At 37.4% G+C, this 14261-nt stretch overlaps 2 protein-coding genes across 2 annotated transcripts; one reads left to right on the forward strand and one right to left on the reverse strand.

Annotated features, from left to right (window-relative positions):
* Positions 1-1566: 1566 nt before the first annotated feature.
* LOC149147870 (uncharacterized) lies at positions 1567-2553 on the forward strand. Its single transcript, XM_089441984.1, has one exon. It carries the CDS (start codon positions 1567-1569, stop codon positions 2551-2553), a length of 987 nt encoding a protein of 328 aa, XP_089298110.1.
* Positions 2554-12331: 9778 nt separating this feature from the next.
* Positions 12332-13889, reverse strand: LOC149147871 (putative UPF0481 protein At3g02645). The gene is made up of 2 exons (XM_089441985.1): positions 12933-13889; positions 12332-12829 (listed from the first exon to the last, which is right to left on the reverse strand). Exons 1-2 carry the CDS (start codon positions 13887-13889, stop codon positions 12332-12334), a joined length of 1455 nt encoding a protein of 484 aa, XP_089298111.1.
* Between the last annotated feature and the right edge of the window lie 372 nt (positions 13890-14261).

Genomic DNA, 14261 nt, shown 5'->3' on the forward strand with positions numbered 1-14261 from the left:
GAATGCTAATGCAATTAGATTTATCAAAAGCTTATGACAATGTAAGATGGAGATACCTTGAAGCTGTTTTGGATGCATTCGGTTTCTGCAGGATCTGGATCAAGTGGATACTTGCTCTCATCAAATCTCCAAGAATTCAATCCTTGTCAATGGCGCTCCCTCATCTCCTTTTACTCCTTCACGGGGAATAAGACAGGGGGATCCCCTATCCCCGTTCCTATTCGTAATCCTAATGGAAGGACTAAGTAGAACCATAGCCAAGAAGAAAGAATAAGGATCTATAAAAGGTCTGCAACCGATAAGATCGTTACCAGCCACAACACATCAACAGTTCGTGGACGACACCATGTTACATGGTACCCCCACTGTGAAGGAGGCTGTGGCTTACAGGGGTATCCTTGATCTCTATAGCCGAGCCTCTGGCATGGAAATTAATTTTTCTAAGTCCACAATTTTCTTTTTCAACTCTCATCCGGCAGTCCAAACTCACTTAGCCCAGCTTCTTGGATTCAGGATTGGGTCCCTTCCTTCGAAATATCTAGGGGCTCCCCTGACTCTGAAACCTTGGCAGAAAACTCACTGGGAGAAGGTTCTAGCCAACATGGAGAAAAAGTGCAAGCACTGGACGCACAGAGCCCTAAACCTGGCGGGTAGACTTATCTTAACCAAGGCTGTTCTGCAAGAAATTCCGCAATATTTACTTTCTATGCTTCCAGCTCCCAAGGGCATTCTGCAACAAATGAGAAACATACAGAGATCCTTTCTATGGAATGGGAATGGGGATAAGAAGAAATGGGCGTTGGTGGCGTGGAACAGGCTATGCCAGCCAAAATCTATGGGGGGGCTGAACTTAGTAGATCCTTCAGTGGTCAACAGAACCTCTGGAGCTAAGATTTGGTGGAAATGGATTAAAGAACCCAATTTACCTTGGGTGAGGCATTGGAATGAAAAATACACACCAGACTGTGATACTCAGGACCTCATAAGACTACAGGAAGTCCCGGAGGTTCGTCAATATGGAACCATGCCAGGAACAACAGGAGCTTAGTACAGGAGCACGGCTTTTGGGAGATTCGCAATGGAAGGCTTGCCATGTTCTGGGAAGATGCATGGCAGCAATTCCCTAAACTGGATACCCCAGAGCTATCTACCCTCAAGCGAATAATTCAAAACGAGGGTAGATACAGAGTTAATCAATATTAAATTCAAAGAAGTAGGGATCAGATCTAGAGGGACTGGATTAATTTAAATCCTGGGAGCACAAAGGAGAACAACGAAATCTTTCAGCAACTCAATGAGAGAATCCTCAAAAGAAAGATTCGGAAAACTGAAGAGGATGATAAGATAAGATGGGGTTTAAAAGGTAATGGTAATTTCTCATTAAAAGAAGCTAGGGACATAATAGAAAAGGAAGAACATGTAGAGGCCGTGCCCTGGTGCAGCAAAGTTTGGGACAGCCTATTCTGGCCGAAAATCAGGACCTTCCTCTGGCTTCTAATGAGAAACAAGACTTTAACTTGGGACAATTTGTGCAAGAAAGGTTTCAGGGGACCCTCAAGATGCCCTATGTGCCTCGTCGCAGAGGAATCTATAAACCACCTATTTAATGCTTGTGAATGGGCAAATCAGTTATGGAACTGGATGGAAGGAATTCTCAGTTGTTCTGCCCGAGATAGAGAATCCATTCACAGAACCATACTGAACTGGAAAAAAGACTTCTCCAACATACTAAGAGTCAACAGCATATGGAAGTCTGTTCCAAGCTTCTTACTTTGGTCAATTTGGAAGGAGCGTAACCGTAGAATATTTCAAGACGAACACAGGAACATAGAGTTCTCTAAAGACAATATAATAACCAATATTCAACAGCTAATTCAAACGAAATGCAGAGAGGAGTGTAACGAGAAACCTTCAGCACAAGACTTACGCATCTTGAATTGCTTTCATCTGGAAGCCACCAGCAGCATCACAGCTTCAAGACACATAACGCAGTCTTCCTCACAGATCGACAAATGGCAGCGTCCGCCGGAAGGTGGATTGAAGCTGAATTTTCATGGGGCCTCGAGAGGCAATCCCGACATGGCAGGAATTGGAGGGGCATTACGTAACCGACATGGAGAAATTCTACATATATATTACAGAGGGCTTGGGGAAAGCACAAATAATGAGATGGAATTTGCAGCGCTTGAGCATGGTTTGAGAATTTTAAAATCCCTATGTAGTTGCAATGTAATTGTGGAGGGGGATTCATCACTGGTTATATCAACAGCTAAGAGGATTCAGGGAGGCACTAAGGCAAACAAAGCCACAAAACATTGGCGGCTCGCCAAGGTGACAGAGAATGTAGCAGAACTAATGGCTGGAATGAAAGGCCCAGTCTTTCATGCGGTAAGGCGCAAGGCGAACGGGCTTGCGGACTACCTAGCGAATTGTGGCATGGACAATCAGGATAGGGGGTGGGACAGCTGTTGGGAGGAGGTGGACTGCCCGAACCTGAAGGCGAGATGTTTACAGTTGGCACAGCAAGATCTATACGAAACCGACCGGGCTTGACCGGCAACGGTTTCTGTTTCCGGGACCGTAATCCTGGAGTTACCGGTAACAGCTTGGGATTTCATCACGGGAGCTGGACGACTAGACAGATGCGGCGGTGGTCATCATGGAAAGAGAAGGCCAAATATGGAAACTATCAATATGGTTCATGCCACGAGAGATTCCGTAGAGTCCGCTTGCGAGAAAGGGACAGCTGGCTCAACCTTGATGGGAAGGCTTTCAGCTACATTTATGTTAGGTCAGGGAGAAGATGTGTGATTTGTGCGGATATCTTTCGAACTAATAACGAAAGTACCTCCACTCTGCATCGTAGGGGAGAGCGCATTATGGGAAACTCCATGGAAAACATCTATTTAACGGAGAGTCGTGGCTCTGGTTCTTTTACCTCAGCTCAAAGCACTGCGAGAGACCACAACTTTTCTGTCTGTAGAAGTGATCACAACGATAAGTTCAGAGGGTATAGTATGGAGGCGGGGAGCTGCAGGTGTTCGGCAGCCCACCATGAACTATGAACAGCGCAGAACATGTACGAGACCAGAGCAGCATCCAGGAGCAAGCGCAAGATAGCGGAACTGGAAGCGTCTGTGAAAGAGGAAGAAGCGCAGCGACCGGAGGGGATCATTGCGGAGGAGGTTGACTGGTTACATGACCCGGGCACTCCTTCCAAAAGATCCACTCAATATGTTCGGACCAAAGCGGAGAGCTGGAGAATCATAACTCTCCTTGCGAAAGCCCTGGATTCAAAGGAAGAAGGGAAGCAGCAATCTGGGAAGGGGAACTCCATTTCGGAGGATCAATTAGCTAAATTTCATGAAATCCATGAATCGTTGGATCGAAGAATCTCCATAGTGCATGATGCTATAGAAACTGTCAACAAGAAATTGACTCTGCTTATCAGGCTTCTTCGGCAACTCTGAGCCCGGACCCCCTGATGCAGGAGCAAAAGATGAAGGAAGCACAGGAATTCCAATCCATGCAAGATATGCAGGCCAAAGTTGACAAGCACGTTCTGGACGTGGGCTTAGACGCAGTCAGTCGAATTGGTGGATTTCCTCGCACCGGCGGGTTTCCTTAGTTTCTTATTTATGGTTGTCTTATGTCTTCTGTCATGGCTTCAACTTTATGCTAGATAATTATGTTTTTCTGTCACTCTGCTTCTGTCATGGCTTCGGTCTCTTGCAAGATAGCTATGTTACTCTGTTTCTGTCCAAGTTTTGATAGTGTTGTGGCGATAAGTTATTGTTTTAAGAGTAAGCCGCCCTGCGTGGTGTGCAGCTTAGTTTTGAAAGCTCAGGGCTGGTTATCAGCACGTTTTACTTGGTCCATCTAAGGTTCGATCTGCTTCGGCAGACTTTTTTGTAACATATTTTGTTCTATAATATAAATATCTGACTTACAAAAAAAAAGAGAATAAAGCCACATTTGGCACCATTTCATTTCGAAGTTTGAAAAAAACACATTTCAAAAAATGTAATGTAACCCACCACTATATGTTTCAAAAAGAATACAACCATGTTCCATTATTTGGTAAAAAATTATTTTAAACAAGGTTTAAACACCTAATTTAGATGTGTAAGAAATTTAGAATTTATAATTCCATCCGTTGATGTAGTGGTGACAATGAGAATATGTTGGCATCTTTCAATTTAAACAATCAGATAAAAATGATTAATTAAGAAAATGATTAAAGTGGCCAATTCCAATAGGGGGGACGCCTATCAATGTAATTAAATATGAACTTTCCTAAATTTACTTAGCTATCTGTAGGTTCAAGTAAAAAACATAAATGAAATTGAAATAAGTTTTAGTCAATATTATTTATTTTGATATTATCTATAATAGATTATCCATAACATGATATAAGTCAATCGTATTTGAATTTAATATAGGTAAAAAAATAATATATGATAACATTTATATAATTTTATATAATGTTATCAACTTTCCTAAATTTACTTAGCTATCCAAGTATTTCAGTCAATTCCTTATGATTGAAATAAGTTTTATTCAATTTTAAAAGATGTGGAGATGTAAAAGTTACTAATAAGTTTCATTCGATTTTATTTCATTTGACGTTATCTACAAGAGATTAGACATTATATATATATATATATATATATATATATATATATATATATATATATATATATATATATATATATATATATATATATATATATATATATCTGTGTGTGTGTTCTATTTGTTGCACTTTTTACAATCCAATATGAATTATGGAAGATGAGAATAATAAGAATGTGATTAGTTACAAATAGTTTACAACTTCAACAAGAAAATATTTCAATTAAATGAATATTTTATTTGAGATGAAAATTTAAGTATTTTATTTATGTTTGAATTATTGTGACAAAGAAATCAATGCACATCGTCAATAATTTTTTTTTCTTACATTGAAATCAATGCAAAAAGTTAATCTAATTACCTTGAAATTAGTATACACCATACATTTAGAGACATCAAATCACAAATCAACATCTTCACTTAAATCAATGCATCTAATGCAAGCAATCAAAAAGGGTCATTAATCGACATCTATGTTAAAATCAATGCATCTAATGCAAACAATCAAATAGGTTTCGAAATCAACATCTACATTGAAATCAATGAATCTAATGTAAGTAATACAATAGGATTAGAAATCACATCTACACTGAAATCAATGTATATAGTTCTAGAAATGAAAGAGGATTAGATATCAACATCTACACTCAAACCAATGCATCTAATTCAAGAAATCAGGATTGCAAATTAACATCTTTATTTCAATCAATTTATTTGATGCAAGAAAACAAATAGAATTAGAAAGCAACATCTACATAGAAATCAATAAATCTAGTGAAAAAAATTAAATAGGATTAGAACTCAAAATATACGCTGAAATCAATGCATCTAGTGCAAGAAATCTTCTTCCCTTTCTCTCCCCCCTGCATCTATATCTATATCTCCCTCTATCTCTCTTTCTTTGTCTCTATATCTAACCCCCCCAAAAACACACACAATCTCTCTTCATATCTATCTATCTCTCCCTCCATCCCTCTCTCTATCTCTCTCATCTTCCCTCTCTCCCACTTCCATCCATATTTCTATCTTCCTCTTTCTCTCCTTCATTGTCTCTCCATATCTCCTTGTGGACATGTTGAAGAATGTAAATAGTGTCAATATTCATAACTGTATTTGATTAATGATTAAATGTATTTGTCAGAAGGAAGAAAAGAAAATTTATTTTGAAGCATGCGTTTCATGCTATTTTATTTATTTTCTAGGTCTAAAGCCTCCATTGTAGGCTTCTAGGGTTTATGTCATGATTCCTAGTCCTTTTCATCATATAGTAGAGGCTTCTTGGTCTTTGTTTATTAATAAATGAATTTATTTTGATGTAAATAGAGTCAAATAAGCCTCCTCCACAGAGTTGGCCTCAAAGAGGATAAGTTGGCCTCATTTGGATCATTTTACAACTGATAAGGATTATATATTGGAAGCTACATGACCTGATTTGGAACACAAGACAAGCAAGTTCAATCTATCGTAGCTGGAGAAAAAAGGAAGAGTGAAATACCTAAGGAGAAGGAGAAAATCCTAACAAAGAAGAAGGAGACTTTTGTCAAGGAAGAAGAAGCCAATTTTTTCTTTTTTCTGCCACACGTGTCATTTTCTGAGTTGTTGTAGGAGGGATAAAATTTCAGATCTACAATAGGGCCAAAATTATGGAAGAGGAGGGGTAAAATTCTATGTCGTAGTTGGGTTAAAGTTGTTTGACTAGAAGAGACTATCAATTTTTTGTTAATAATCTTAGAACGCTGACTTGGTTGAGTGAGGGAAGTCTTTTGGTCTAGTCTAAGGTATTAAATTATCTCAACTTGATTTGAATCTACTGGTGGAAGAGTTTGACTGGGATTTCCCCTTCATAGGGGGTTTTAGCCTCATTTGAGTACCTGTATCTAGTGTAATTGATATTTATGGTTTTTATATGATTATTTCTTAATGAGAAGAAGATAAAATAAGAACTTAAGGAAAGTTAAAAATATACAGTAATATCACAAGTAATTGTCAACATAAGAAAATATTTATGCCTTTTTTATTTTCTACAAAACATACACATTGTTTCTCCATATATATCCATATCTCCTTCCCTCTCCCTATCCATCTCTCTTCCTCTTCTCCCTCTCTTGATCCCCTTCTATCTCTCTTCTTGCCTACTCTCCTCTCTCCCTCTCTCCATCTCCCTAGTTACTCCCTCTCACTTTCTCTCAACCTATCTCTCTTTGTCTTTCTTCTTACCTCCATCTCTCTCCCCCTCCAAATCCATCTCTCTCTCTCTCACTCCCTCTTTCCTCTCACTCTTCCTTCATCTCTCTTACTCTCCCACCTATGTCTGTCTCTCCCCCTCATCTCTCTCTCTCTCTCTCTCTCTCTCTCTCTCTCTCTCTCTCTCTCTCATCATTCAATTATGTCATTATATCCCTCCCTTTCTCATCCTACCCGCCCCTTCTCTTCATCTATCCTTCTTTGTGTTTCTATCTCACCCCCAAACATACACACTCTTCCTCCATCTCTCCCTTGTCACTCCCTCTCTCTCTCTCCACCTTTCTCTCCCTATGTATTTCTTCTTCCCTCCCTATATTTTCCTCCAACTCCATGTCTCTCTCCCTCTCTTTCTCCTCCACTCTCTCCTCGTCTCCCGATCACAATATTTGTGTCTCCCTCTTCTCTCTCTTACTCTTCTCTCCCTCTCTCTTTCCTCTCCTTCTCTCTTTCTTCGCTCCTCTTCTCTCCCCCTCACTTTATCTCCATCTCTTCCTTGTCACTCCCTTTATGTCTCCACCTCTATAACTTTCGGTCTTTGTTCTTTCCTCCCATATATATTTGGAGGTAATATACATCCTAATATATTAATATGTATTATAATATTATTTTTTTTTATATTATGTCAAAGTTGATATTATATCAATTGAAAATTATTAAATTTAATAATATTAAAATTAAAATAGAATTATATTGAATTTTTAATATTAATATCATATTTAATAATAATAATAATAATAATAATAATAGTAATAATTATTTAATATTAGATCTAATGAGGTTTTTATATGACATGATAATAGAAATTAGAATAAAATTACATCAAATTAATATGACAACTTTTATTACAACTTTGACTTACTTGTCTTTAAAAGTTTTAATATATCCATAAAAAATAGTTTTTCCTTTTAAAGGTTGATCTTATAATATAGATTTAATTAAAAGAAATACTAAAAAAATTTAGAGCCATTTTATATATAACTTAAAGGAGTTTTTATTCTTTGTGTTAAATTAACCTTTTTCTTTTGATTTAAGAAACAATATTGACTTTGATAAAGAGTAAAGATGTTTAAAATTTTACACAATCTAGAATTTTAATGTGCTAAAAACTTTTGTGGAAGGTAAATTTATGATCCATTCAAATTCAAGGTATATGATAAGGTATATTTTGAGCATGGACAAACATACTTACAAATTGTCCCCATACTAGGCCGTAGAATGCACCTCTCGGTGCAATAACATAATTTTTTTCTAATGAACTATTCATAACCTAGATCTAGTTGAATTTTTATTTTCAGTAAACTAATATCATATCGACTTGTTTAAATTATTAATGGATTAAATTTTATATCTTTCACGATTCTAATTCTATGGAATTCACATAAGGATCCTATCTTGAAAATATTATTTTTACAAAGGCTCGATTGAACTTAGTAGCTCGATTGAGTCTCTAGTTAACCACGTAAATGGCTTGATCAATGGTTTCTTAAACCATGTTCAATCTAATTGAATTTAAAATTGAAGTGCTTGATTGATATTATTATGTCCTAAAAACCATAATTTTAGCACCTCTTATACATATTTCTGTGTAACACCATTTTCTACCCTAGTGGACTTAGGAAAAAAATTGTCCTTTAAGTGGTGACGTTGATCATGTTGGATTCATGAAGGAATCCTCTATCCAATGGCATATGAGTTTGACATTTTCAAATTCATATAATATTTTTCATCTAATTTCTTTTAAACATAATGCTTGAAATTGTTTTTGAGAGTTTCAAAGAGGCTAAATAAAAAATCAATAACATAAAATATAAACAACCAAAAAATTTCAAAAGAGTACTCTTGGATTTTCAATTTATTTAAATAGTTGAAAAAAATCTTACATGAACTCATGTTTCTACAAATCGCAATTGAAAAATTACTTAGCCAACATCGAAAAATAATAAAAAATAAACTTTTGGTATGAAAACTTAGTTCTCTCTGTGTAGATCATGCTCATGTATATATATATATATATATATATATATATATATATATATATATATATATATATATATATATATATATATATATATATATATATATATATATATATATATATATATATATATATATATATAGATATATATACATTTTAGACTAAGGTATGTTATGCGAACACATGCATGCTTCTTAACATGCACAAAAATTTGCAAGGACAAACATCTCATTTAATGGAAAATTGACATATTATCCAATACTAAAATATTTTACAAAAAATATTATTAAGAACAAAACATAATTCCCACAAATTTTCCATTTACTCTGAATCAAAATTCACAATGCTTATATAAATTTTGAGGGCTTCAGGTCGATAAAAGAGTAAAATTTTGACATGTAACCCATCTTGGTGCATTCATCCGTGGGGAATACGGAAATTGTGAGAGGAATAGAAAGAGGGATACATGAGGGGGGGAAGAGGGGGAGATTGGAAAAGGGGTACACAGAAAGGGGGGATTAACGAAATAAAGAAAGAGAGAAAGAGAGAAGGAGAGGGAGAATATAAAGAGAAATGAGAAAAGAAGAAAGAGAGGGGAGTGAATATAGAAATGGAGAGGAAGATAGAGTGAGGGATAGGGAGAGGTAAAGGGACAGAAATAAATAAATAAAGGAGTAAATAAAGAGGGGCCTTCTGGAAGGCGTAAGAGAGAGGGAGGGGTAGGAGGAAAACATAGGAAGAGTGAGAGAGAGAATGGGATAGCGAAAGAGAGAGGGAGTACATGTGTGGTAGAGAGATAGAGAGAGGATTAGGGAAGGAGAGAAAGGAGGATATAGGAGGGATACATAAGAGGAGAGAGAGAGGAAAATAGATAAGGGGAGATAGAAATGTAGGTAGAGGGAGTGGGAAGTACGTAGAGATGTGTGGAGGGATAGAGGGACAGATGGTGAGATAGAGAGAAAAATAGAGGGTTTTAGAGAGAGTGCGTGTGTAAAATCGAGGGGGAGAGAGATTGTGTGTGTGAGACAAGGAAAGGAAGAGAGGGAGGGGTAATAGAAAAAGGGAGAGAGAGAGAGAGATAGAAAGAAGGAGAGACAGGGGGAATTATAAATTGTGAGAGAGGCTTAAGGAATAAGAGAGTGAGAGAGAGAGAGAGAGAGGGAGGGAGAGAGAGAGAGAGTGTGTGTGTGTGAGAGAGAGAGAGAGAGAGGGTGGTGTAAGGAAATGGGGAGAGAGATAGTAACGACGAAAACATGAGGTGGAGAGATATAAAGGGATAAGGAAAGGGTCTAAGAGAGGGGCGAGGACTAGAGAGAGGGAGAGAGGGAAAACGAGTATATTGAAAGGGGGGAGAGAAAGAGTATAGAGAAAGGAGGGAGAAAAAGAGTGATAGGGAAAGGAAAAGATATAGAGGGGTGGGGAATAGGGGAGGCATAAAATATGATATGGAAATAATTAGGGATGGGGGGGAGAGGCTTAGTGGGCAAAGAGAGAGTCAGAGAGAGAGAGAGAGAGGGTTAGGGAAGGGGTAGCTGGGAGAAAGAGAGAGTGACGGATAGTGAGAATTGGGAGGGATGGTGAGAGAAAGAGTGAGTGATGGAGAGAAAAACATGTGTATATTATTGTGGTAGATGTTTGTTATTGAAACATGTGCACATTATAAATGCACACATGCTAGGTTAATGTGCACACATTATAAAATTCAAAAATTAATTGCTAGCTTCACCATTTTCCATTACATGGTGGTAAAGGTGGCCACTTTAGTTTTAAGTTCATATTTACAAACCCCTTGTTCCACATATAGACAAAATAGCCGGACCATGCATATTTTTTCACCATATATATAGAAAAGTGGGTGTGTCTATATAAAAATTATCAAAAAATAACTTTGCATAAAATCTATTTGTTATTTACAATGATGCAAATTTGCTTCGAAAGACTCACATACCAAATTTGAGCCTAATGCTAAAATATACGTTATGTTTTATAGAAAAATAACATACTAATATCATGAAAGCAATTTTTTTTTAACTATACAAATTTACCATAGATTAAAGTTATATATTTAAAAAGACAATTCCATTATATATATGTCATCTCTTTGCACCATGTCTTAAAAATATGTGTAAATATCTCTAATAATTCTTCTTAGTAATAACATTTATAATTAGAAGGCCCTAATAAATTTAATGTACAATATTTATCTTATCATATTTAATGAAAATGCATGCTTACATTCCTCTCTCCTTTTGGAAAACAATGAGTAATCTATTTAATGGAAATGTATACTCACATTCATCTTTTTAGAAAAGAAAAAATGTTCTACCTTTAAATATAATTTTGTATATTTGTTACTACATTAGAAAATAAAAAACTAAAATCAAAATTTCAATATATAAATAAAAAAATACCAAAACTAAAACCAAAATTTCAATATATAAATAAAAAAATACCAGAAGTAATTATGGATAATGTCAAAGATATAATATAGAGGTGTTTTGCATTAAAATTTCAATAAATAAATTAAAAATTACCGGATGTAATTATGGATAATGTTAAAGATATAATATAGGGGTGTTTTGGTAAAGTGAAAGGTTATTTCCATCCCAAAAAAATAAAAAATAAAATTGAAAATCAGTATGTAGTGGGTTGCAAGTGCTTCATGATTAGAAAACAACGTAACACTCTCACATGTCTAATAATCCAAGAACTTAGCTACTCTCACTAGACCTGCCGAGAAGCCCATGAAAAGGCAATCACATGGTAAGATGCCACCCATGCGTACATAGAAAATCGGCTACATATATGAAATCTATTAGGAGGTTACGTAGAAAATCTAGTTTTTTGTATTAGATCTACAGTTATAGGTTAAGAGTTGGCCATGTTAAATGATAAAAATGCAAGTGTTGAGTCGGTCATGTTAAATGATAAAAATGCAAGGCTAACCAGATCCCAAAACAGCTTTAGTCACAGGCAAAGAAAAATGTGAAGAAGAATGGCAAATAACTAGCTTAAATAATAAATATGTTGCGAAGGCACAGGGTAAAAAAGGTATCGCGTCATTTGTGTGAAGCAATACCTTGTGGGTTTGTCATTGTTTTGAAAAGGCTGACTTCGCTATTTCACTTCTCGTCCTCAAATTGACAGACACGTTATGAAGATGAAAAATACAACAATAGATATATGCATATTCCATGTAGACACAAGGTTCTCAATCCTACCCAGCAGGATTGCGGGTGGCTCCCAAATCAATCCACAGCCAACAGAGAATGAACAAGCAAAATTAATGGAAGTGGCAGTTCTACAGGATTCTCTATACTTTCAAATACAAACAGGTGGCGAGATTTCTCTGCCTACCTCTACTGTTTTGCTCAGTTTCTGCAACGATAGACAGAGCAGTACGCCTGCAAGCATGTGACGATCAAAAGTATCACCGCAGCTACCAGCGACAGGAACTTCCACGAGGCAAATATATAGTCATTCATAAACTTCACCACGGTAACTTTCCGTTCCACGATAACATCTCTTTAAATCACGTACAACTTTGTCTAAATATCCAACATTTATGACACTAGCGCAGTGACCCAAGCTGTTCCATAGGTTCGCAACCTCTCTGTCACTCAGGAGACCGTTACAAATAATTCCGCTCTCTCTCAACAATTTCACATCTTTTATTCCGTCAATCATGCCGTTCATGAAATCTGTATATTCTCTGAAAACAAGCGCACCAGGCGCTGCAGAAGCTTCAAATGCAATCAGATTTCTCAGGATTACCTCTGTGTTGGTGTCGAACTTTAGCTTTGGGAGATAAAGAATGGAAGCTTTCTTATCAAATAGTATTGTGGTGAGATCGCCATCCGTTGGAGAGAATGTGACTCCGGCAAGGTACAATTCGGCCACAGATGGAATAGCCAATTCCTTACGCGAGGGCGGTATGATTTGAGAGGATGGTTCTTTCGCAGTTGTGCTTGCACACTTAAACACACTCAGATGAAGAAGTGTGGCTAACTCCATCAGACACTGCCGAAACGGGTCCAGCGTTTATAGATAAGAGAGCTTTCCATAGCAATTTGAAGACTTCTGTAACGGTTGACATGTCCGCTGGATCACTCTCATCGCCATCTTCATCGGTTGGAATTGGAGTAACTGTTGAAATGTCTGCCGGATAGGGAGCATCTCGCTTTCGATAGTTGGAAAGAGGGCTGGCGATAGCGGAGTACAGAACCTCCAGCAGGTGGCCTCTCTCGTTTATATGGAGAAATGAATTCTCAGGTACCTTGAAGACGAAAGGTGATAATTCTTGGTAAACCAGCTTTAGCAGGATTGACAGCCTCTCCTCTGCCTTGGCTTTAGAACCCAACTGCAACTCCAAAAGCATTTTCATTAGAAGGAGTGGCAATTGATTTTCGAGCATCATCAAATCTCTTAAAATGTAGTTATCCGCCGCACCATGGCAAGTAGGATATAAGGCTCGTCCCAGATTCTTGACGTCATCATGGGAGCTTTGGTCAAGGTATCTGACATAAAACTGCAGACACTGGAGAAGGAAGACGGCGTCCAGAGCCATGATCCACCCCAAGGTTTCTTCATTATAATCGATGAAATTGTGATAGCAGCTCCGGATTTGCCCGTCGTATTTTTTAAACTCATCTACAACGACCAGCTGAAAGTTGCCTACTCCATTAATTGTTTTGTGAAATCTATAGGCAGCTTCCAATTTGTGGCGATCCATGTCATATTTCTCAGATTTCCCGTGATGATAGGGGCCAATGGAAACTGACTGCGGAATGTAAGTTTCAGGCTTCTCAAACAATAACTCTCTTGACACATTAAACACCGACACCGACGCACATAATTCCTTCTCCTCCTCCTGTTCTTCTAGTTCATTGAGGCGTTCCTTAATTTGAATAACCCAACTATCGCCATGGATCTTCATTTGAGTAACCGAACTATCGCCATGGATCTTCATTTGAGTCACCCAACTATCGCCATGGATCTTCACTTGAACCGCGTCCGCGTTGGTGTTGCTTGCCATGTTCTGATATTAGAGAAAACTGTTGAAATCTAATTTCAACTCCGTGCGTACCTTACCCAAAACCGCCAAAGCGAAACCGGAAACCCGCTTAACTTTCTCGGACCGCCTTCCAGCGAAAATCGGTTTCCGTATACTTGGCTCCGATGGGATTTGGTGCAGACGCGTGTCACACACCTGACATCAGCCGAAGTAACTTTCTCGGAAGCTAAAGTCCTGCTGCAAACTGCCTTCCGATATCCACTCCATCCATCTGATTTGATTTCCTTCATGTTGTCAGTCGTCGATCCTTGAAGGTGCACGGGCCTACGTCAATTTAATTTTGCGTGGAGTGTTTGTCTTTTGTTTTGACCGCCGTGGAGGAAACGACATGGC

Source organism: Pinus tabuliformis, chromosome 9, assembly GCF_031772625.1.
Source record: "Pinus tabuliformis cultivar Carrire ecotype Pingquan chromosome 9, CPIR1, whole genome shotgun sequence".
In the NCBI taxonomy this organism is placed as follows: Eukaryota; Viridiplantae; Streptophyta; class Pinopsida; order Pinales; family Pinaceae; genus Pinus; species Pinus tabuliformis.